Genomic DNA, 25887 nt, shown 5'->3' with positions numbered 1-25887 from the left:
TAATAATAAATACAAATTAACTTATTTTAGTCGATAAAACACCCCAAAAAGATATAAAATAACAAGAAAAAACAAAAGTTTATGAAGAAAAAGTATTTATAAATGCTTTTATAAATTATGCACTAATGAAATCTTTATATTGATGAGAGTAGAATTCTAATTTCTACGTTAAAAATAATGCAAAATTTTATTAAAAAAATAATAAACGTTGACGATAAGTTCTGCAAATTTGTGTCCTAATATTTCCCCGGCAGTTATGGGCGTCATCTATTACACACACCCACCCCTTTCCGCCAAAAGCCTCCCACCTTTCACGCGGGTCCAAGTATTTTTACGGATAGGATCCTCTTCACTATTATGTTACGCCATTTTTTTCAATTTTGTAAAAATAAATAAATAAAATTAAACTGCTAAATTTTAGTCACAGTAATTTAAAATAATAATAAAACATATTTTATAAAATATAAATTCAAATTGTTCCAATTTCAATTTTATAAATTGTAACGGTTTACGAGAACTGCGAAAAACAAATCACTATAGTTCATGCCATATTTTTTTCAAAAAAAAAGATTTAGCAGTGCTTTTACTTTTAGTACCATGCGATATTCCTATGGGGTTCATTGTTTGTCGCTTTGTGTAGAGCTTATTGTGTCTTAAAAAAAAAAGAAAAAGAAATAACTAAACTAATAGAAGCTAAGTCTAACGAAAAAAACTAATATCGTATAACGTAATAAATTAATATATGAATTTTTATTAGGAAGGATACACATATTTAGTACTGATAATTTGTCAAACGATATTGTCTCTAATAGAAAAATATATATGCTTATATAAAAAAAAAAAAAAGAAACGATTATAAGTATAAAGATTACAAAAAGAGAAGCTATCAATAATTATAGAAATACAGCATCGAACTTTCAGAAGAATTATGCAAAATGAAATAAATTAAACTAAGTTAGGATATACCATATCCCTTTACGTGCCATTAACATATTGCTTAAGATTAACTATAACGACGACGACATTGATGAGAACTCACTACAAATATTTTAATTTCACATGTTTAATAACAATAAAAAGATACCAGTACATCCACACAACACGCAGATAATGCAAAAATTAAGCAACGGAAATAAATAAATAAATAAATTCGTGATCACCCGATATGAGAATTAAATTAAGTTCGAAAGGATTTTATTTGATTTGCTTGTTTATTTCGCAGACGACAGAAAGCAAGTTACGAAAGAAATTTTGAATCAAATCAAGCAAAGCAACCACATATCTGCTTGATCCAATCCATCGTTTATTTGATTTGTTTCTCTAACCAGGACACGTTAAAAAATAAATATTGCCCACTTAAGCTTTTGAGTTAAAAAATTTCAATGTACATCATCACCAACATATTTTTCTGACAATAATTATCCATGCATTTTCAATATTTTAATTTAATATAAAACCTGTTTCAATTCTTGTAAAATAAGAATTTTTTTGTTAAACAGTTTTTCATTTCCCCTCACGTGGGCTTGTCAGATGAATTAATCAAAGTTTGATATGACTTTAATTTGAAACTGAGCCAAATAAGTCTAAAAAAAAATAGCTATATATACGTATCGGTATGAGTATGATATATCATATAACTTCTTTTCTTTTTTCCCCATTATATATGTTATGGCTTTCCTTAAATGTTGTGTAGTATATACTTCTCTGATTCTAAGTATAAGACATATTTTATACATTATAAAATGAATTTTATATTTAAAATTGGAGGAGTATAAAATAAAAGCATGTTATAATAATATGTTGTGTCGATGCATCTTCATGCTGATAATGTTACAATTAGCAAAATTAATAACAAAAAAAACCTTTATTTTGATATGCCTTACATGGAATTAAGCATATCCTTTTGTTGGAGATCAAAGAAATCAGATTATCAAGTAAGTGAATCTTAAATATACAAACATATGTACATGTGTGTGTATATATATGTACAAGACATATATCTTGTAAATATATGGATCATATTGTTTATATTCTGTGAATAATATGTCTTTTTACCAATTTTATAAATACATAACTATAAATATAAACAGATAGAAAGAAGAGTTGAGTAGGCCTTATATATTTGCACGAAGCCTTAAATAAATTGCATTACTTATAATTTATATATAACAATTTTTTTATGCTTTTTTAACTTTAATATTGATATGAATATTATATGAGGATAAAATAAAAAGTAAGATTAAAAAGTTGTGGGGAGAATGAGATAGGCATTATAACGGGATGGGAATGAATAAAAAGGACAAAACCAGACTTGCCTTCTACTCCACTCCCAAATTCCCAACATATATTCATTCGTCCATCATAGCTATCTATTCTCATTCTTTGAACCTTCATGTCAGTATGAAAAGAATTCAATAAAAAATTCAATCTTTTTTTTTACCAGAAAAAAATTCAATCTTTGAAATCATCCATAATTGAATATCAATATCAACATTCTCAATCCTCAATACATATATATAATTCGTGAAAAAAACAAGTCTCTAACTTATGAATGATGCGATCTATCCAAATTTTCAATAAAAATGAATAATTTATATCTATATTTAAAATAAAAAACATTGCTAATAGTTCACATTAATAAAACAATATAGAATTTATGAAGAATATTGTTGTTACTCTCTCTTGTTCTTTATATGAGAATTAATGGAGAGTGAAATTTAGCTTTAAATCTCAATTTATTTTGTTTATCATATTTATCATTTTTTTAAACGGAATTATCTAACTTATACATCTATATATAGTATGATATAACATTGGGGGTACTTTAAGGAGATCTCAGGTTACATTTATTATAATTAACTAATTTATCTATTTTTCTTAATCCATTTGAATTAGTTAAATAGCTCTTGTACTACTTTTAGTCCTTGATATAAAATTTAGTTGATTAATTTGGGGAGATTAAAAAAATTATTTAAACTAATTATTTGTAATAAATAAGTATTGTCTTTGTTAGAATACCCTTGTTAATCATATGTATTAGCTAAAATTACCACTTAATAGAATCTTTAAGATGTGCGATTACTACAGGGATTATTTTGAAAAAAATAGATTAAATATGAAAAACAAAGTAAATTGAAATCTTATATTTAGAAGTAAATTGAAAGTCAAACCAACTTTTATATTAAAAAACGGAGGTAGTATTAAGTAACGGGAGAGCATGAAAAATAATATATACTCATCCAATTCTTAGTATAGGACCCAGTTGTTGTGTTAGTTTTGGTCATAAATATAAGACTAATTTTTCATATTTATCAATTTTCTCTAAATTACCTATATGGGTACTCCCTCAACCATAATCAAGTAAAAGAGGGAGAGGGAGTATTAAGAAAGATGATTATAGTGTTTTAGGAAAAACATGTCATATTTCTTATAATTAACTAACTTACCTAACTTTCTTAATCTAATCAAATTAGTTAAATGAGTCTTATATTAAGGATCGGAAAAGTATGAAATATTTCAAATGAAGTGTGGTGATGGAGTCCAGCACTTAAAGAGAAAGAAAAACAGAAGCGTGTGATTTAGGAGGAAGGAAGGAAAGAGCCGATGGGGTCTATATATAAGGAAGTTGGGGAAGCTAAGAAGGAAGATCAGAACAAAGGAGATACAGAGAAACAGAGAATAATAGAATGGAAGGCAGATTTAGAGTTATAGGAAGCCTGTGCTTGCTTCTGCTTCAGCTTCTGAATGCATCATCTCCTTCCTCTGCAGCTTCTCCATCCAAATACTCCCTCCGTAATGGCCTCGCTCTCACTCCTCCCATGGGGTACTTTCTTGTCCCTCTCTCTCTCTCTCTACACACACACACGCATACATACATACTTATACATAACATTCTTCTTCTTCTTCTTCACTTTCATTTTCATATTAGTACTGCTTGAACTAGTTTGGGGACTGAGAATCCATTTACAAATCTCCCTCTTCACCAGCGAGTCAGGATTTAAGAATGAGGGTTGGAGATTAAAGGTCTCACACACACACATATATATATTACAAAGTTCATATGAATTTTGAGCGTGGAGAATACACAGTATACATACTATCACAAGGGACTTTTTTTTGTCTGTTCTTTTTTGTTTTTTGTAGGGAACGTAAATATAAGAAATGTGAGTACAAGACTCTTTAGATTTCCACCTTTCACATTGGTTTTCCAAAAACAAACGTGAAAAGGTACACTTTTCATATCTAGTTTGAAAAAAATATTAAGTCAGGTCAAAAAGGAAAAGTTTGAAAAACATTAGGGAAGAAAATCTAAAAGTTGAGGGTACCTCTTTCCAATTTTCTCTCTAATTGCTCCCTCTCCCATCAGACCATCTGCCGCCCATTCACACGCACATTTATTTTTTGCATGGGTTTTATATTTTATTTTTTACCTATACCCCACCTTATTACCCCTTGAATTGTTCTTAATTATAAGTGACATTTATTTATGCTCCTTATGCGGCTTTCATTTATTATAAACCTATATGCTATATATGCCCATAGATTATGCAAACTCTTTTTTTTTTTTTTTTTTTTTGGTAGAAAGGGGGCCCACAGCCCAGAAAAGCAGAAAAGAAAACTACAAAAAAAACAAAGCCGACAAGAACTCAACCAGCATCACGCCACCTACTTCCAATCTTATCTTTACTGAATACTTCTTCCACTATTGTCGGGGGCTTCGAAAAAAGGCGTCTTTCCTCATACCCATCCCAGCTGGCACTCCATTTTGCTATCGCATCAGCGCACCCATTGTTCGTTCTCCGAGTATGCGAGATCCTAATCCTTGCACAGCGATCTGCAGCTTCTCTAACCATTCTAGTGTGAGCATCAATTGGTTCATCCTCTTTTGTTTTCGCTCTCAAAGCCTTCACTAAGCTCTCAGAATCAACCTCAAGATGAATTCTCTGGTAGCCTTTTTCTAGCGCCAACTGCAATCCCAGGAAAGCTCCCCAACACTCTGCTTCGTAGGCTGTACACCAACCTAAGCCCTTGCCAAATCCAACAATCCATTCTCCCTCATGATCTCGCAACACACCACCGCAGCCAGCACGGCCAGGGTCTCCTCTGCTTGATCCGTCCGAATTAACCTTCACCCAACCTCTCTCTGGCACACTCCACCTGTTCTCATTAGCATCTACACGATGCCCCCTCACTTCTTTATCAACCTCCCGTGCTTTGATCACCTCCATAGCAAAGGACCAGATCTGCCAAGGATTCGCCTCTTCCGTCCTCTGTTCGAAGACTCGAAGGTTTCGCCGTTTCCATAAGCTCCAGCAAGCGACTCCAAAAATCACTGCCCAAGGTACACCACTACACAACTCTTTACTTTTCAGATTTTCTACAAGCCATTCTTTGGTACTGCTGTTGAAAAATCCTGGTTTGATTTTGTTGTTCAACCCAAACCACAGTCTTGTAGCTAGTTCACAATCCCTAACCACATGAATTGAAGTTTCACTCTTTGCACACACTCCACATTCGTCTACTGCCCCCCATCTTCTGTTCCTTAAATTGTTAGTGTGAAGGCTATTATTAGCCAAGATCCAGAGAAAATTTCTAATCCGTTCCGGTCCTTTCCACTTCCATATCAAGTCCCAAATCTTTTCTTTCTCCCCCAGTCGACAATCTCTGAGTAATCTGTAACCACTACGCACACTATAGCACTTAGTACTGTCATTCCCCCAAAAAATGCAATCTTCCTTATCCCCTCTTATCGGTGGCCTAAGAGCTTGGATCCTCATACAGGCTTGATCAGAGAGTAAATCTTTCAGAATAGGCCAATCCCAGGAGCCATCATCTTTAACTAAGTCAGCTACCACCCAATTTAGCTTCTCTCCCTCTATTTCACAGCGTCGCTCATTGAGTAAAACGACGCCTTTTGCTGCCCATTCGTCCCTCCAAAAATTCACATTTTCTCCTGACTCCACACCCCACCAGATTCCCTCATTCAGTTTTTCCCATACACTTCCAATGTCTTTCCAAATAGGAGATGCGTTGCGTTGCACCTTAACAGTACTGTTAAAGGCCTTCCCTTTATTATATTTATACCTAAGAACATCAGCCCAGATTCCACTTCCCTCACTCCTCAATCTCCACACCAGCTTCATCAAGCAGGCCTCATTCATATGCTGCAAGTTTAGGACCCCTAAACCTCCTCTGTCTCTGGGTTTTTGGACCATTTCCCAGTTGATTAGATGCATTTTCCTCTCTTCCATTGAATGGCCCCAAATAAATGCCCTTTGGGCCCTTTCAATACTGCCAATGATCTGTGTAGGAATCTTCGTCACCATCATAGAAAACAGGGGGATAGCACTAATAACAGATTTTGCCAGCGTGACCCTCCCTGCCATACTTAACACATTGACCTTCCAACCTCCCAATCTTCGTTTCACCTTCTCCACCAATCCTCCAAAACTTCTGGTCTTGTTCCTTCCATAATAAGTAGGAACTCCAAGATGTATTCCTAAATCCTCAGTCACCCTAAAACCTGCCTCTCGGGCCAAACTTTCCTTCTTATTAGCAGAGACATTTTTAGAAAACAATATGGCAGACTTAGCAAAGTTGACCTTCTGCCCAGAAGCCTCACCAAACCTTCTTAAGCAGTCTTTAACTACTTTAATTTGCTGTAGTGTTGCCTCCCCAAAAAGAAGAAGGTCATCAGCAAACATTAAATGTGTAACACTTGGTCCCCTTCTTCCAATACGGATAGCTTTCCATTCCCCCTTCCTCTCTGCTTCCTGGATAATGTGAGTCAGTCGTTCCATTACTAGAACAAACACATAAGGGGACAAGGGATCCCCCTGTCTGATTCCTCTTGAGGGCAAAAATGCCTCAGTCTTTTCTCCATTCCAAAGCAAACGTGTTCCTACAGACTTAATACATCTCATTAACAGATCACGACTCTTCTCCTTCATCCCCATTTCCTCCAAGACTTCCTGGATAAAACCCCATCTCACACGATCATAAGCTTTCTCTAGATCCACTTTTATAGCAAAGAAACCCTTTCGACCCCGCATAGATCTCATAGAATGTAGTAACTCATGAGTCACAATAATATTATCCTGGATATGACGACCAGGTACGAAACTTACTTGATTTGGAGCTACAAGCCTTCCCAAAATTCCTTTAAGCCTCTTAACTAGGATCTTTGAGATACACTTATATAACACATTGCATAGAGCAATGGGTCTAAGCTGCTTCATATTCTCTGGCCGATCAACTTTAGGAATCAGGACAATCAAGGTATCATTAACTTCCTTCATCTCTAGCTCTCCATTCCATAGTTTCTTAATGGAAGTCACCACCTCTTCTTCAACCACATGCCACTCCTTCTGAAAAAAGACTGCTGGAAAACCATCCATCCCCGGTGCTTTAAAAGCCCCGATAGAAAATATCGCTTCTCTTATCTCCTCTGAATTCACTGACCTTTCCAAATGATCCCAATCTCTTTCACTGATTCTAGGGTAAGACACCCCTACTTCAAGCTTCCCTCCTGTCCCCTCCTCCCTAAAGAGGTTCCTATAGAACTCCAGAGCCAAACTTTTCAACTCTTCTTGATTCTCAATCCATTCCCCATTCTCATCTTTAAGCATGGCAATCTTATTTCTCCTTCTTCTTGCAATAGTCTTTAGATGGTAGTATCTAGTGTTACGGTCACCATCATTAATCCAAAGGGTTCTGGACTTCTGAAACCAAAGCATTTCCTCCTGTCTCAAAACATCTCTAAGCTCCCCTTGTATCTCTTGTTCTAGTTTACACAAATGGATATAATGTCTATCCGATGCAGCAATCTGATTCTGAATTCCTTCCAATCTTGCAATGAGCCTTTTCTTTTTTGAGTGAACATTCAGAAACACCTCTTTGTTCCACTTGCTAAGTGTCCTCTGCAAATTTACAAGTCTGTCTGTAGCCACTCCTGCTCTTCCCCAGCCTTCCTTGACTTCGTTTTCAAAGGAATCATGCATAAACCAGGCAGCCTCAAAGCGAAAAGGGTGCTCACCTCTTCTTTCATACCTTTCCATGCTCAGAAGAATAGGGTGATGATCTGAACAACCCAGTCTTGCCAAAACTTTGACAATCGCCTCCGGAAATTTAATTTTCCAATCAGCACTGCACAAACCCCTATCAAGGCGCTCATACACCCTTTGATAACCATGAATAAGGGGTCCTTTCCAAGTGAATCTATTACCACAAGATGCTACTTCTAACAGCCCACAATTGTTAATTCTGTCTTCAAATGTATCACATCTTCTAGAGTTGATAGGAGCTCCCCCTTTTTTCTCATGAGCTCCTCTAATGTCATTGAAATCTCCCAACACCATCCAAGGCCCATTACACTCCTTTGCTATTCTCTCCATATTCCTCCAGAAATCTTCTTTCTCTCTGTCTCTTGGAGTCACATAAGCAAAGACAATATGCCATGGCTCCTCCCCATCAAACTGGATTCGAAACAATCCATATTGCTGTCTTTTTTCTAAACACGTTAGGCTGACCCTTGACTTGTTCCAGGCCACCCAAATTCCTCCTGCAAATCCTACCCCCTCAATGGCTTCCACTTCCATAAACCCTAAACTTCGAAAGAAATTTTGGGCATTTCTCGCAGGTACTCTGGTTTCCATGATACAGACAATCTCTGGTCTTTTCATCTTAATCATCATTCTCAGATCCCTCTTCACCTCCTTTCCTCCTGCACCTCTGCAATTCCAAGCTAGAATATTTTTATTCATATTCATTAAGAAAGAATCAATAGATTAATCAACCCGCATCTCAGCACTCTCCTCCACTGCTTCCATAAACAGCTCATCATTATCTCTATCTTTATCTGGCGGCTTCCCCCCTTCCTTATCTATCCAAGCCTCCTTGCTCTCAATCCTAGCCTCTCTGAGGCTTATCACATTCGGATCTAGTTCTTTTAAATAATCCCTCTCTTGCTTCCCCTCCTTACCTTGAGAGGCTTCCCTCACGTCATCCCTTAGAGTATTGCCTTCTTTTCCACTCTTGTTTAACCACCTATTTCTTGCCAATGTTGTGTTCACAGGAATAATTGCCCTTTCACCACTGCTACTCTTCCACTCCTCAGCCACTTCTTCCCACGTTCTATTGTCAACTGTTCTATTCTTCCTCTTTCCCTCAGTGGCAACCGAGGAAACAACCAGACTTCTATCATTTCCCACTGCTTCCTCCACCCTGTCCAGCTCCTCAACCTCCAACCCATTAAATCTGGATTGATCAGCTCCAACTCCTCCTGAAGAGACAAAACCTCTTCTTTCCATTCCTGCTCTCCTTGGCCCCCTCCTTTTTTGGACTAAAGTCCATTCTCCATAAAGGCTCCTAGATCTATCCTGCCCTTCGCATTCCTCCATTCCCTCATTCATCTTACTCGTTTCCTCCACTTTGTCTGCACAATCCTTCTCACCGTGCCCATACATGCCACAATGATAGCATAGGGAATGTAAGCCCTCATATTCAACATTAAACTCCCTTCCTTCAATAAGAAATTGAGGAAGTAGAGGTTTAGACAGGTCTACCTGCACTCCAATTCTTGCAAATTTCCCTCGGGTCTGCATCAGTGTAGTTGCATCAACCTTGACTGTTTTACCTATTTGATCCCCAATTGCCTGCAACACAGTTTCCCCATAACACTCTAGGGGCAGATCTGAGAGTCTAACCCATACCAAGACCTCTTCTAGTACCTCTGTCAGCGGGTTAAAATTGCCCCTCCACTCCCTTACAGTCAAATAGTGATCTGCGATAAGCCAAGGACCCTCACTCAAGGCTCTATGGTAATCCTCCCAGTTGGTGAAATTTACCACAAAGAAATCATTCCTTAGATCCACCACTGAAACCGTTCCCAGTTTGCCCCAAAGACTCTGCAGCTTCATCTCCATCGATCGCAAGCTAAGTCTCCATCCAAGTAACTTGACAATTAAACTTTTAGCGAACGGCTTCCTAAGTTTCTTCCGCCCCTCCTCCGAAAACACCAGTTCAGGAATCTTCATATTCCCCTTTAAATGATGCACAATTGTAATGCCGAAATCATCTAAACCTTCTTCCTCCATCTGATCCGTCTCCAATTCCCCCCTACTCTCACCCTTCAATTTATTAGCGTAGGAGACAAACGAGCCATTCTGCTCCTCAAATCCAACCTCCGCACCTCCTCTCATCTTCTTCTTTGTTCTCTGCAACAGGTCCGATTCATCCGCCGCTTGACGTTCACGGAGCATTGGAAAGTCCGCCAAGGTCAGAGCACGGGAGTTGGCCATTAATACCACTCTAGCACTCTAAAGTATTTTGTAGATTATGCAAACTCTAAAATAACAGAACAACTACAGTATGCATGGTCTTTTTTTTCCTCTTTCTATTTCATTCAATTTTTAATTAATTGTTTTACCTCTTAAAAAGTTATTATTATTCACCGTATCTTGAAGAGAGAATTTAATAGTAATTAACTAGAAATTTTTGTTGTCTTCTCAGAAATAAAATTATATACACACACGAGCTGTGAGTTTATTATTTTATGCCATCACATGAATCTCCTAGTTTAAATCGTCATCAGTCTTCACGTGTGTTGGTTCAACGGGCCACTGCGACAACTCACACCGACCGGATCTGAATAAATCTCAATTTGTTTCACAATAAATTAAACCAGTACATATTTTTACGATTTTTTTTTAAATTGAAGTTTGGTTAAAATATAAAATATATTTTATTTATAAAAAAAGCAAAAATACAAACAGGTGTAAATTACTCTATAATTTATAAAGCGGGGCAATCAATCACCACATAGGAGGTTCATGTCATGGAGCCGGTGGCTCTTGACTTATAATTTAAGCAACTATGATGAATCTTTCTCCCCCTTTTGTGTGGGTTTTGGTCCTGCCTCTATAATTGAAAGATGGGGTGAGAAAAGTTAATTTTTTTTTAAAATATTTATCATCAACTTTCTTAATCAATTTAATATGAATAAGTTTTTTCCAAAAAATAATCGATAGGATGATGTTTGACATGAAAATTTATAAATTTATCTGTACACAATAAAAGTTATGTGTGTGTATATATAAGGAAAAATAACAGAAAAGAAACATGTAAATTACTCAATTCTAAATCAGAATTTTTTATGAAAATGTGTTGTTATTATAAGTTACATGTATTCAAAATCTATTAATATATAGGAAACAATCATAATCTAGGATTTTGTAATTCTTAAGTTCTTTTTATGTCTTTTCCTTATATATTACTCTTCCGATCTTAAATATAAGATCTATTTTATAATATAATTTATGCTATAAAATAAATCTTATATTTTACATTTAGGACTAGAAGAGTATATTATTATTATGGGAATGCATAAAATAGAAAGTAGCTAATAAATTTATTTGTGAGAAAGTGCATGTGAACTTTATGTTTTTGACCCAAGTAGGGTGATCCTAATTTGAAAAATGGGGACAAGGAAATGAAAAGGACAGGATGTGGATTTTATTGAAAAGCATTCAACAAACATTAGGTAGGAGTAGGAGACATAACTTCACCCACGTGTTTAGATCTTTCACTCCACAAACTTCTGTCCTCATGCGTCCTTTCAACATCTTACAAAATACCATCCATTTCATTTCATATTGTATTTAGGGGATGTTTGGCAACATAAAAACTATGGTTTCAGAAGTACTTTTCTGCAAAACGAGACAAACTTTTTTACATATTTATTTCGTAAACCGTAAAAATACTTCTAAAATCATGATTTGGTTTCTATCCAAACACCCCCTTAGTTTAACTATTATTATTCAAGATTAAAAATATGGAATGCCACAATAATTTTTGATAATCGTGAAACTATAATTTTAGGATTTGTTTCATTACTACGTGGATTTTTTTTTGGGCTAACAAGGTACATAGACCTCAATCCAAGTTGATTAAAACTTTAGGGCCAAACAATATGTTTTGCCTAAAAAATATCAATTTTCATCATTTATAAATATATTTGAATGCTTAAAAAATATTATCTAATATTATATTTAACAAAATATAATACTTTTAATAACTAGTTTTCCTGAGCATCAAGAGGGTTTCAACATGAAAGCACTCCTGCCCAAGTTATATTTTCTTTTTCTCTCATGAGCTATATGTGTGTGTGTGTTTTTTTGGGGTGGGGGGATAGTGCTAATGCTATACTTTATTTGGTTCTCTTGAAAAATTGAGAAAATGTCCTTGTCTGATGATCTGGAAGGCATTTTCCATTGTTACTAATCACAACTCATGCATGTATCAATGACTTAATTTCTGTTAAACATTACTAATTTTCGAATTGAACGTGAGAACTTGCAAGAGATATCTGGGAAGTTTGCACTTTGAAGTTAATATATTCGAATTTTTTTTTTAAATTCCAATATACAATAATGCCCTTTAATTTATATATTGTAATAAATTGCTTACTTTCAGCCAGAATTGTAACGAATTATACTTTTAAATGACGAAGTTTGATAGCCCAATTTTTAATGATGAACAGATGGAATAGCTGGAACCATTTTGGCTGCAATATTAATGAAGACTTGATTAAACAAACAGGTGATGACTTTATTATCAATCTGTGAATAAAACTAATCAATGTACTAAAATTTCTTTATATATCTATTTAGGGAGAATCCCAAAAAAATATGTTTGAATTTCAAATTTTCAAATCAATCTGGTTTATTATACTCTAATAACAATTTACAATCTTTGAAAAACAAATGACAACACATTTTTATAGTCATTTTTTATTTGAGATTTTGAAATTTTAGAGGTTTTTTTTTTTGGGGATTTTCCCATCTATTTATTCCTTTTATGTGAGACTTGGTTTTAATTTACATTGTCTCACGCCTTTTGATTATGGCACAGCTGATGCAATGGTGTCAACGGGCCTTTCTTCTCTGGGGTACCAATATATCAATATTGGTAAGCTAATGTTACATTAGCATAATTATTTGTAACAAATAGCTGATTCATTATATTCCTTAGGAAATTATTTTTTTAATCATGATGTTCTATTATCCCTAGATGATTGTTGGGGCGAATCTACTCGAGATTCTCAGGTAACTAATATTAAAAATCAGTTTCAATAATCATCTCATCATCAAAAGGCTTATTTTAAAACTTTTCTAGTCATGTCGGTCCATTAATAGGTAGAAATCTGATATATATGAACTGTGGCAGGGAAATTTGGTAGCAAAAGCTTCAACATTTCCCTCAGGAATCAAAGCTCTGGCTGATTATGTTCACGCAAAAGGTTTAAAGCTAGGGATTTATTCTGATGCTGGGTATCACTTCCACCATTACTCCACTCTTTAATGTTCAATAACCACTTATATATATATATTTATATTATCTGTGCTCATTCAAACATTTCTCATCTCTCTTAAACTTTCCCTGCAGAACTCAAACTTGCAGTAAAAGACAGCCCGGATCACTTGGACATGAAGACCAAGATGCAAAAACCTTTGCTTCCTGGGTAATCTAATCTTCATTCTCATTAACTTTTATCAAATATATGTAAAATTTACAGAAGATTCTGATTCAACTGTTACTTTAGGGAGTTGACTACTTGAAGTATGATAATTGTGAAGATACACATGGACTTAGTCCAAAGGAGAGGTATGAATTTGAAGGCTTCAAGTGAACATAAGAAGCGGTTTACGTTATGGAAGAGGAAATTGATCATTACATTTTGTGGATACAGATACCCCATAATGAGTGAAGCTTTGTTAAAATCTGGAAGGTCCATCTTATTCTCTCTCTGTGAATGGTGAGCATTCCACATACTCTTTCTCACAAGATTTCATATGCTGCAAATTTCACAAGATGCATCTGTTTCTGAACTTAGGGGAGTAGAAGACCCTGCAACCTGGGCCTCAAGTGTGGGAAATAGCTGGCGAACAACAGGCGATATTGCAGATAATTGGGACAGGTGACCAAGAATACACACACCCACTGTGTTTTAACCTGAACTCAATGTAGAACTTGAACAATGTGCTTTATGTTGCACGTATTTTGTACTAATAATGCCAATGGCCTTGTAGCCTAATGGCATGAAAGATCCCTAAAAGTGGAAGGTCATGAGTTCAAACCCACTTGCAATAACCTGTGTCTGCGCCTTTAATTTAAAAAAAAGAATTGTACTAATAGTGTTTCCTTGTTCCACAGCATGACATCTCGTGCAGATCAAAATGACAAATGGGCATCTTATGCTGGACCTGGAGGATGGAATGGTAAATGAATTCACTTTATTTGCATGCTATTGAACCTCACAAGTCACAAGATTGTGAACAACAACATTATTATTCATAATATCAAATCTCAACTTATTCAAGGAACTGAACAATAAGCAGTTATTTTGATTGGTAACAAGGGATGTCATATCTTCCCGTCAGCTTGGTTTATGTTCTGAAACAATGTGGGAGTAAAATTTTAGCAAACAAACATTTGTGACTCTGTCAGAATACTTTTGCTTCTATTTATTACCACATTATCAACAGACATGTTTGGTGTCAGATCCTGATATGCTTGAAGTGGGAAATGGAGGCATGACAACGAAGGAATATAAAGCTCATTTCAGCGTATGGGCATTAGTCAAGGTAGAAGGAAACTTAATACTAACACTGTCCTTTATCACAATTAGATAATCTTCTAGGAAGTGAATTCTACATTTTTTTAAGTATTTTCTTGTGTATATGTTACAAGGCTCCTTTGTTGATTGGATGTGATATCCGAGCCATGGATAATACAACCTATGGAATTCTAAGCAACAAGGAAGTTATTTCAGTAAACCAAGGCATGTACAGAACAAAAACTCTTCTAGCTTGCTTTCTAGGCAGATAAAAGCATTGCTTATCTCTTCACAAAAAGAAATTTTCTCATACTTGTAGTCTTCTGTCTATGCAGATAAACTAGGAGTTCAGGGGAAAAAGGTGAAAAGTAATAATGATTTGGAGGTAATGTCTTTCTTTTCATTGGGACTAAGATTCCCACCATCATCACTAATGCCACTCTATGCTTTACAAATTTCACTGCAAAGCAATCAAACTGCTTTCAAAGTCCAACTAAAATTCAAATGAGTTTCTTTTTACATGCATATTGATTTGGGTTATAATCAAGCTTTGAATTGAAATAGTTCAAAGCATGAAAACTTAAGTTATCAGGAACATGCACCTTTTTCATGCTTTAAAACAAATGAGCTTTCACGTGAAAAGGTGTATTGGGATAAGAAAATTATTGGTAAACATTCATTCACTTTTGTGACTATACCTGACAATTTTCCCAAGTGCAAACTACTTAGAAGAAAGTGAAAGTGACAGGTTTGGGCTGTTCCATTGAGTAATCACAAGGTGGCGGTGATCTTATGGAATAGAAGTTCATCAAAGGCAACGGTCACTGCATCTTGGTCTGACATAGGCCTAAACGCTAAGACTGTAGTTGATGCAAGGGACTTATGGACTGTGAGTTACATACTAAAAATTTATAGTGCTCTTCACAATTCATTGTACATAAGATGGCCATCATTTTGATTACATATAATGAATTGTGCAGCATTCAACTCTATCATCAGTTTCTGGGAAAATATCCGCTGAATTGGAATCACATGCTTGCGAGATGTATGTTTTGACTCCACATTCCAAAACCAGTTCCTAGTTCCAGAAGCAGAGAAGAGTACTAAAGTGGTTGCTGCTATTCAATGTTCCCAGAAGTAATAGAGAAACAAATATGAATTTACTTCAAAAGAGAATGTACAATTAAAAGTACAAGTTAGACTGCCAATTTGCTTACATGAACAAATATGTTACTAATTAAATTTGATCTCTAACAGTCAAATAATTTTATGCTGCAAGAGCAATCAGAAACACACCATCAGTTGCCATAGCAAGCATAAACATGCAGAGCATACTTACATATTTAGTGGCATAGTCTATTGAAATGGTAAAGGCCAAGCACAAATTGATTAGTGAATCAAAGGGATACGAAGCAAATATTATGAAAGGGACAAAGAATCCGTAAAACAGAGAGGGTTAGGGAAAGTTAGGATACAGACTCCTCTTTAGTACAGTATTATCCAAAGAAAAAAAAGGGGCATGCCCTGCAATTAATTTGAATGGCCTATCCTAAAGCCAGCGAAAAAGGCTATATCCATAATCTAGATTTGAAGGTGACAATACTGATGAGGGTCAAATTAAGGAAAAAAGGACCATATATAATCATAATTAGGTGAACTTAAACAGATCTCAACATTCTTGTGACTCGTATAATCAAATTGTCTAAACCTTTGAGAGAAATGTATAGGAACAGCTTAAGATTAAGTTTTTTTTCTTTAGAGCTTTATGAATACTTTTTGTTGCTTGAGATTTGAATCGTTGGCCAGGCTATATAGCATTGTTTCAGATGCGGTCTTCCAACATCATAGTACTTTTATAATAATGTGAACAAAGCGTATTTTTTCTCAGATATCACTGGACGAAGTAAAGACTAATTCAAATATATTGGTGAATAAAAAGAAGCCTGGACAAACAACATTGGAAGCTCAGTCTCATGGAGTTTGACCTGTTGTCTGATCCCGAGCGTAAGAAATGACATGAATGAAACAAATCCATCTTCATCACATTGCACCGAAGTCCTAAAGTCACACTTTGGATCTACAACCATAAATCAGATATCACAGTTCCTTCATATGCCTCATCCTACAGTTCAGGGAATTGACCAGCCAAAAATGGTATAGTTTGTTTAATAGGGGGTCAAAAGCGTCTTTTCTGCATTTCTGGCCTTCGCCTTCCCATCCAAATTCAATAATACCAAGCACCCACACTTATCTAACATAATTTAAATCCAACATCTGTAAAAACTCCGAAGTTATTGATAAATTAATGATGATGTTGAATGAAGTAGCTATCTATGAGCATTTAGTTGTGGACTGACATCATAATGTAGACAAAGAAAAGTACAAAAAATGTAGCGTATTGAATTCAAAAACACACATTAACCAATAATTTATTACATGCGGATAACCTAATCTGATAGTGTTTGAACTTTTGAAAACCAATCAACAACCGCTAAGCCTCATTATGCCTGCAAACCCCACCCCCTCTTTCTCCTATATATATAGATAGATATACAGGTGAAACCATAAAGTAGGAGGCTTCAAGATCAAGCTTTAGAGTTTAGTTAAAGAAGGAAACAAAGAAATGGGGTATATGGGAAAAGATGAATCAGATTTATGGGGAAGCTTGTTGAGGCTGATTCTGCTGTTGAGTGCTATAATTAGTGCTTCATCTGCTTCTTCTCCTTTCAACAGAAGCACTTCAGATCAGTTTAGAAGATTCTTGCTTGACAATGGACTTGGTCGTACGCCTCCGATGGGGTAACCTTTCTTGTTTCTACTAGTTCTCTTTTTCATTCTCATGCTCATCATCTTCCAGCTTCGTTCATACTTTCTTCACACACACACGTATTTATATTCTCATCTGTACCTCTCTTTTTCTTCTTTTGTTATATTAATTCCCATGTTTAATAGCTTCATTAGTTATTGCTTAAAGAGAACAGATATCTATATGGATGAGGAAAATTTGGAAGCCATTGATGTTACTGGTCAGTTGGAATGTGTAAGGGTCTGATTTTTAAAAAGAAAAAAAAAATAAAAAACGCACTCAATAGAATTGGAGTGGAGAAAATGATGCAAACCTAACATTTAAAGTTTTTGGTCCATCATACCTCTATGTTTTCTCATAAAGTCAAGTACAAAAAAAAAAACACACACACACACACACAAAGAAAGAGAGTTTTTCCTGGTTCTATTGATTGAGATGATAGAGACTTTAGTTATTTTCAAAGAGAATCTGGACACCGAATTTTACAAATGAGACAGAAAGGCAGACAAAGAGGTTTTATCCAACTCATTAATTTAGCTTATCCAACTTGACTTTAGCTAACATCAATATGACTCCTGAAATAAACCCCACGGGGTTAGGTCGACTGGTTGGGGTCATCCTAGCTTAACCACGGATCTCGGGTTCGAGACGTGGGAACGCAGCACTCCAAGGGGCTAGGGGGCGCCGTCTGTATGGATCCTTGCAAGCCCCCGAATCCGGATTAGTCTGGGGACGTTGTCACGGTTGAAAGACGCCTATTTCCCTGGGATACCGGATGGAGTAATCAAAAAAAAAAAAAAATATGACTCCTGAAATATTGCGAGATTTAATATATCCAACAGATATTTTAAAATTAACCTGTATATAAATTTAGGTTCGACAAGAATTTGCACTATTTATAAATAATAAATAACATATATAATATAAGATCAGTATAACCTATCTTTATTATGTAAAGCATGGTTAACTACTTAACTCAGTCTAGGTATATGTGTCAAGAAGGATTGGCAATACATACATACAATAAAAGTTTGCATAAATTTTAGAAATGTTATTAACCGACAGTTGATCCAACGAGAAACTCACGTATGGTTGGTACGAAGGACATGAAGGAAAAGAGAGAGAATGAAACGTTTTGATGAACTTGATTTGAAAAATAAAAGAAGTGAAGTTGTAAAATTTTAATAATAATATGTAAGATAAAATAGTAAAAAAATTGATTAAAAAGGTACTTTTACGTACTTACTTCAAATTTCATAAAATTACTTTTAAAAATTTAATCCAAAAATAAACCTCAAGGGCTTGGACCTGCCGGTTGTATGTAATATAAAAATAAAGAAGCACCAATATCTAATAGACATTTAGATGGAACACCATACTTAAGTGGCTGTCACCTTCAGAGTCGGCTTTGTATATAACGGCACTCCAACTGGCCATGCTTGCTTCTCATGTCTTTTTCTGGGTCCTTACTTCTTTATTATTCTCATAAATAAATAAATAAATAATTTATGGCCTTCCAAGGACGTCGGCAATAAGATGTGACAATGTGGGAAAAAGAAAATTCACCAACTATATATGGTGCTTTTATTTAATTAGATATGCCTCTTGGTATTTGTTTGTACTTGATGTTAAAAATCGGAGTTAGTCGGTCAATGACAAGCACGCTTGTGGATTTTAGTACAATTACGCATTAATATTCCACAAAGATTAGGTTTTGATGATCCATTTGACGTTTTGTTTCATCTAACCCCATTTTTTATCATATAAAAATAATAAAATAATTGTTTATGGGCTCATATACGTCTTCTTTTCCCACATGCACAGTTGACTTTACTCACCTCATCAGGTTTCTAGACGCTTATAATTAAATTTATATTACCTCTTATTCTTAATATAAGATCTTATTTGATTTTTATTTTAGTCCTAAATATAAGATCTTAATCCACTTTATCTCTTATATTTATACTTTTTTTTTTCCAAGATACTCCTCCTAACAATGATAGTTATAGCCAATACACTTAATTAGCAAGGATATTTTAAGAAGGATAGCACATATTTATTACAAATAACTAACTTAACTTCTTTCTTTAATCTCCTTAAATTAGTCAACTAGCTCTTATAATTAGGACCGGATGTAGTATTATTTAAAAGAGTGTCATATTTATTTTATGTGATGTTGATTAAATAATTTAATTTCTATTTGTAGTCAACTATTTTGCAAATAATGAAAGTTTGGTATAACCAATTATGACTGATGATCAGATGGAATAGCTGGAATCATTTTGGCTGTCGGATTGACGAGAACTTCATCAAACAAACAGGTAATGACTTTTGTATCAAATCCGTGAATTAATTAAATTAATGCCCCAAAATTATATTTATAATTAATTTGGGACTTTTTTAATGAGAAATTCACACACACACAATATTAGTTAATATTTACTTGGTTATGGATTACATATTTTGATTATTACACAGCTGATGCAATGGTGTCAACGGGTCTTGCTTCTCTGGGATACCGATATATTAATATTGGTAAGCTAATCTTAAATTAATTAACGTAATTATTTATAGCAAATAGCGGTTTTTATCATACTCTTTAAAATAAAAAATTTGAATTCATGATTTTCTATGATTTTTAGATGATTGCTGGAGTGAAGCTACAAGAAACTCCCGGGTAAATTATATTCAACATTCTTTTCATCATTTTAAAATAATTATTGGGATGAAGGGCTAACAAAAAATTTTGGTTGCATAACAAAACTAGATGCTATTAGAACCACGGGTAAATTTTGTAACATGCTCGTTTTGCCCTCAAGATAAGTGGAAGAAATTAAATTAATAAAATAACATCTGTGTAATGGGTTAGTGAGACTGGATCTATCTTCTGAGAACACCTCAGTTAATACATGAACTTGTATGCATTGTGAAAATCTAATTTGTGGCAGGGAAATTTGGTACCAAAACGTTCAACATTTCCTTCAGGAATCAAAGCCCTGGCTGATTATGTTCATGCCAAAGGTCTAAAACTGGGAATTTATTCTGATGCTGGGTATCATTTCCACCATTAAACCTCTTTTGTAAATACATAGGAGTTTATTGAGGCATTTTTCTGATATCTCCTACCCTCTGCAGAACTCTAACCTGCACAAAGAAGCAGCCTGGATCACTTGGACATGAATACCAAGATGCAAAAACATTTGCTTCCTGGGTAATCTCTACTTAAGCTGCATTCATTTCAATCTACATGCATAAACTATTGTTGTGATGGAGACTTGGTAGTATGTGATACTAAAAAGTCCTACATGGAGTAGGATGGATGCTCAAGAGGGCATTTAAGTGGGCTGGTTCTGCCATTCTGTTACCTTAAGATCCTGATTGAAATGTTACTACAGGGAGTAGACTACTTGAAGTATGATAACTGTGAGGATACACATGGTCTTAGTCCAAAGATAAGGTATGAACTCCAAGGCTTTGAGTGTATAAGCAGTTTGTGAAAGAGGAAATAGTTACATGTTGTGAAATGTGAACACAGGTACCCCATAATGACCCGAGCTTTGATGAAAGCTGGAAGGCCAATCTTCTTCTCTCTCTGTGACTGGTAAATGTTCCATATTACTACTTCTTCCCCTCAGTTTCTCTAAGGTTCCTGAAACCGCATTTTTTTTCTCTTGAGAAATTATGAATTGCTTTCTGAACTCTTAGGGGAAGAGAAGACCCAGCAACTTGGGCCAGAAACGTAGGAAATAGCTGGAGAACAACGGGAGATATTGAAGACAACTGGTTCAGGTGATTAGTCCATCAAATCATAACCTGAATTGTGTACTCTATTTTACATTCATTCTGTACTGATAATGTTACTTGTTTCTCAGTATGACATCTCGTGCAGATCAAAATGATAGATGGGCATCTTATGCTGGACCTGGAGGATGGAATGGTAATGAATCTCTCTTGTTATTTGTATCATTCTATTGAACAAATTACCCAAATGCTTAAACATCAATTCTACTTGGACTCACTGGAATTCATCTGGTATACCAGAAGAATAATAAAGTGAGGAAGCAGGCCTTAATGATAACCCAGAAAGAAAAGAGTGACATACTGAGCAAGTATAGATCTGACATTTTCAATGTATATATTTGGAAACAGATCCTGATATGCTTGAAGTGGGAAATGGAGGCATGACAACTGAAGAATACAGAGCTCATTTCAGCATATGGGCACTAGTCAAGGTAGAATATAATGAAATAAATAAGTAATTTTTGGGAGAAAATGAATGGATTTTGCAGTATAAGTATTTGCTTTTTGTGTGTTTTTATGCAGGCTCCTTTATTGATTGGGTGTGATATTAGATCTGTGGATAAAACAACATATGAACTACTCAGCAACAAGGAAGTTATAGCAGTAAACCAAGGCATGAACTGAACACATCATCAAACTCTAATATCATATCCTTCTTCATGCATAAGTCGGAAAGCATTGATCTCTTCAATACAAAATGCTCTAAAACTTACCATCTCATTATCTTCATGCAGACAAGCTAGGAGTTCAAGGGAAAAAGGTGAAAAGCATCTACGGTTTGGAGGTACTATTATCTCTCTTTTTCCACATTCACCTATTGAAAATTTGCTTTAAGTGCCACCTACAATATGACACAAAAAGATAGAAACTTGCAAACTATTTGATTCAAACTCTTATTATTGGTGAGAGTGTAAATGATATAACACTCAATATCTGATGATCTTTTTGTTGTGACAGGTATGGGCTGGTCCTTTGAGTGATTACAAGGTGGCAGTGATCCTATGGAATAGAAGGTCATCAAAAGCGAAAGTTACAGCGTATTGGTCTGACATAGGCCTCAAACCAGGAACCACAGTTGATGCAAGAGATTTATGGGCTGTGAGTTTGTTTACTTGAAAGCTATAAGTACATATATAGTTCTTATTCATCATATTAAGATGGCCCTATGTGTTCATAATTTCTTATGATGGATTGTGCAGCACTCAACTGAATCTTATGTTTCTGGGCAAATCTCAGCATATTTGGACCCACATGCTTGCAAGATGTATGTTCTTACTCCCAAATATCATGGCACTTCCTAGATGTGTTTGTGGCTGTTGAGGATTCCCAGAAGTGGGACAGAAAGAAATAAAAATGAGTGTATTGAGTCCCTTGAGAGGTTGACTCAGTTGTCAAGGATAAGATGAGATGTTAACAGTGATTAGGGATAAATCATTGATCACTATTTTAAATAAATGTGAGAAGAAACATGAATCCAAGATGTAAATTTGGTTTCATGTGGAAATGCAGAAATAGATGTGGTGTATCATTTAATTTGAATTTTAAGCTAATTTAAGCTTCTGCCATGTTAATATAATAAGATTTTTAAGCTCTCCAAAGCATGTCAATTGATATTATATATATACATATATGTGTGTGTGTGTGTGTGTGTGTAGTATTGAGTACTACTAAGTTAAATCTATGCATTTTTAGCCTGATTGAGGGAAGCTCTCTCAACATGATTTTTTGTGTTTTTGTGCACAAGATTCAAATACTCAACTTTAATTTAAGAAGAATTTTTGACCAAAAAAAGCTTTATTTAAGAAAAATTGAGTTGTTTTCTGCTCAATCCAATGGTTATTGAATTTTCTTGCTGGGCAACAGAGGTAGTTCCAAAGACAGGACCCCTAAAGGCAATTTTTGGCCTTTTCTTTTCGGGTCTGGCAGAATTCCAAGCGATTATCAAATGTCAGATTTTCACAAATGGACGCAAATAATGCAAGATCCTCTCAACAAACACAATAATTTTTTATATAATTGTTTTGTGGTTCGTGAGCCATAATAAACTTCTTGTGGAATTTAATTTTATAGCATAAACATGGCAATCTTGTATCTCCCACTATAACTAACTTGATTCAATTTTACCTCCAAAACTGTTTCCCCCTGCGCGGAGTTCGCTTATCAAGGACTTAGCTTTGAAACTTCAAAATTATGTTTTGAGCAGTGTAAGAATCAAGTACATTTGCCTCTTGAAGCCCCCAAGAAGCGATACGAATTAATTCTAAAATTGAAAAGGCCTCATCCTCTTGTAACATCTGCAATAGAGAAATTCACAGAACTGGATTTGCTTCATTTTCATCTTCCTGCTTCTCTCGCATGAGGTAAAGCTGTAAACACAGCTTCTCAGACCTGATATTGAGAAGGGAGAACTGTGCCAAGAAGCTGAGATAGTAAATGCCATTGCGTCTTCCATCGCTTTCTAATTTCAAGAGGCCTCTGTATTTATGGAACCTTATCATTCGAGACTCCACCAACAATGGGTTATTCTCAGAAACGCTAAATATATACTCTTCCATGGCTCGCTGTGGGTTTGTTGGTAACAGCTTCACTTATCCTCTGGTCCTCAAGGCCTGTGGAAAGATTGCTTCTATTCGAGATGGAACGAAGATTCATGGTCGTATACTGAGACTTGGCTATGGAGAAGACGCTTTTATTCAAACTGCTCTCATTGATATGTACTCCAGATGCTCTGAAATTGTTTATTCACGCCTTGTGTTCGATGAAATGCCTGGTAGAAGCGTGGTCTCTTGGAATGCCATGATCTCTGCTTATTGTCGAGGTCCTTGGTTGGACGAAGCACTAATTCTGTTGAAAGAAATGTGGATTTGTGGTTTTATCCCGAATTCTTCCACATTTGTTTCCATTTTATCAGGTTATTCCAATCTAACTGCTTCCAGCAAGTATCTTCTGCCGGGGCTATCAGTACACTGTTGCTTGATCAAACATGGCCTAGAATTTTCCGATATTTCATTAACCAATTCATTGATGACTATGTATGTGCATGTTGGTCAAATAAATGGAGCATGCCAAGTTTTTGGCATGATGCATGATAAGTCATTGATTTCTTGGACAACTATTATCGGTGGTTTTCTTAAAGTGGGGAATACTGAAGAAGCATTTAGAGTATTTCATCAAATGCGATGTCAAAGTACTGAATTAGACTCTGTTGTGTTTCTGAATCTAGCTTCTGGTTGTATACAAGTGGGAAATCTTCAGTTGGCTTCATCCGTTCACTCTCTTATACTCAAAAGTGGATGTGATGAGGAGGAATCCATAGAAAATGCGCTTGTCAGTATGTACGCGAAATGTCGTGACCTTTCATCTGCTAGAAGGATATTTGATCTGGTTAATGAAAAAGGCATTTTATTATGGACATCTATGATTACGGGCTATGCTTCTTCAGGCCATCCTATGGAATCATTGGAACTATTTAGAAAGCTACTTAGGACAGATATCAGACCAAATGTAGTAACTCTTGCGACAGTTGCTTCAGCTTGTGCTGATTTGGGATTTCTGAGCATGGGACAAGAGATTGAAGAATACATTTTGCTAAATGGGTTCGATATTGATAAGAGAATCCAAGCGTCTCTCATACACATGTACTCAAAATGTGGACGCATCAAGAAAGCAAGAGGCGCATTTGAGGGAGTAAAGGATAAAGATTTAGTAGTCTGGGCTTCCATGATAAACGGTTATGCCATTCATGGGATGGGCAAGGAGGCTATAAGCCTTTTCCATAAAATGCTAAAGGAAGAAGGTTTAATGCCTGATGCAATAGTTTACACTAGCATTTTACATGCCTGTAGCCATTCAGGATTGGTGGAAGATGGACTGAACTATTTTAAAAACATGAAGGAGGAATTTGGAATAGATCCCACAGTAGAACATTACACTTGCCTGGTAGATCTTCTTGGCCGAGTCGGTCGGCTTGATTTAGCCCTAGATATCATCGAGGGCATGCCACTTGAAGCACAACGACAGGCTTGGACCCCATTTCTTAATGCCTGTAGGGTTCATGCTAACATTCAGCTGGGAGAGCTGGCAGCTGCAAAATTGTTGGATTTAGGTCTAGGAAGACCTGGAAATTATGTGTTGATGGCTAATTTGTATACATCTTTGGGCAAGTGGAAGGAGGCACATATGATGAGAAAATTGATAAATAGTGAAGGATTGGTTAAAGAATGTGGCTGGAGCGTGGTTGAGATTAACGGTAGATTTAATATGTTTTCTGCAGGAAATCATTATCACCTTCAGTTAGTTAATATCCACAAGACACTAGAAGAGTTAAATGCTTCTCTCTTGGAAGCTAGTTTTATAGCAGAAGCAATGACTGAAAATAATGATCTGTAAAAGAAAACAGATTACGACTTGTAAGGAATTTTGAAATGATTTTGAGCATGCAAAGTTGAATTTGCACTTTTAATATAAACATGGGCCTCTCACCACCGCTATACGACGATTCTTCGGTCAAGTGCCGGCCAAGTAATTCATTAATATTTGAAGGACTAACACGCAATATTAGTTTTCTTTGGTAACATTACCAGTATTTCGTACTATCCCCTAATTTAGATTTGAACAATGTTGGGTTTTTTTTTTTTTTTGGGAGAGAACTTTATCACAGCCTAGG

General features: G+C 35.5%; 3 protein-coding genes across 3 annotated transcripts; all 3 read left to right on the top strand.

Moving 5' to 3' along the window:
• Positions 1-3641: 3641 nt before the first annotated feature.
• Positions 3642-15865, top strand: LOC114715816 (alpha-galactosidase-like). Its single transcript, XM_028900707.1, has 15 exons — positions 3642-3823; positions 12539-12597; positions 12910-12966; positions 13069-13103; positions 13225-13328; positions 13444-13519; positions 13601-13662; positions 13748-13813; positions 13892-13975; positions 14212-14276; positions 14560-14642; positions 14749-14839; positions 14950-14999; positions 15363-15503; positions 15595-15865. Exons 1-15 carry the CDS (start codon positions 3687-3689, stop codon positions 15694-15696), a joined length of 1212 nt encoding a protein of 403 aa, XP_028756540.1. The 5' UTR covers positions 3642-3686; the 3' UTR covers positions 15697-15865.
• Positions 15866-17190: 1325 nt separating this feature from the next.
• Positions 17191-22828, top strand: LOC114715829 (alpha-galactosidase-like). The gene is made up of 15 exons (XM_028900729.1): positions 17191-17413; positions 19683-19741; positions 19899-19955; positions 20063-20097; positions 20369-20472; positions 20556-20631; positions 20816-20877; positions 20956-21021; positions 21126-21209; positions 21293-21357; positions 21570-21652; positions 21744-21834; positions 21956-22005; positions 22179-22319; positions 22421-22828. Exons 1-15 carry the CDS (start codon positions 17238-17240, stop codon positions 22520-22522), a joined length of 1251 nt encoding a protein of 416 aa, XP_028756562.1. The 5' UTR covers positions 17191-17237; the 3' UTR covers positions 22523-22828.
• Positions 22829-23464: 636 nt separating this feature from the next.
• On the top strand, positions 23465-25642 carry LOC114715837 (pentatricopeptide repeat-containing protein At1g06140, mitochondrial-like). The gene has a single exon (XM_028900735.1). It carries the CDS (start codon positions 23655-23657, stop codon positions 25608-25610), a length of 1956 nt encoding a protein of 651 aa, XP_028756568.1. The 5' UTR covers positions 23465-23654; the 3' UTR covers positions 25611-25642.
• The last annotated feature ends 245 nt before the right edge of the window (positions 25643-25887 follow it).

This window comes from Neltuma alba, unplaced genomic scaffold (genome assembly GCF_004799145.2).
Source record: "Neltuma alba isolate B1F8T4 unplaced genomic scaffold, ASM479914v2 tig00011614_pilon, whole genome shotgun sequence".
Lineage (NCBI taxonomy): Eukaryota > Viridiplantae > Streptophyta > Magnoliopsida > Fabales > Fabaceae > Neltuma > Neltuma alba.
Note: the sequence above shows the minus strand (reverse complement) of the source record. Positions and strands in the feature narration are given on the sequence as shown.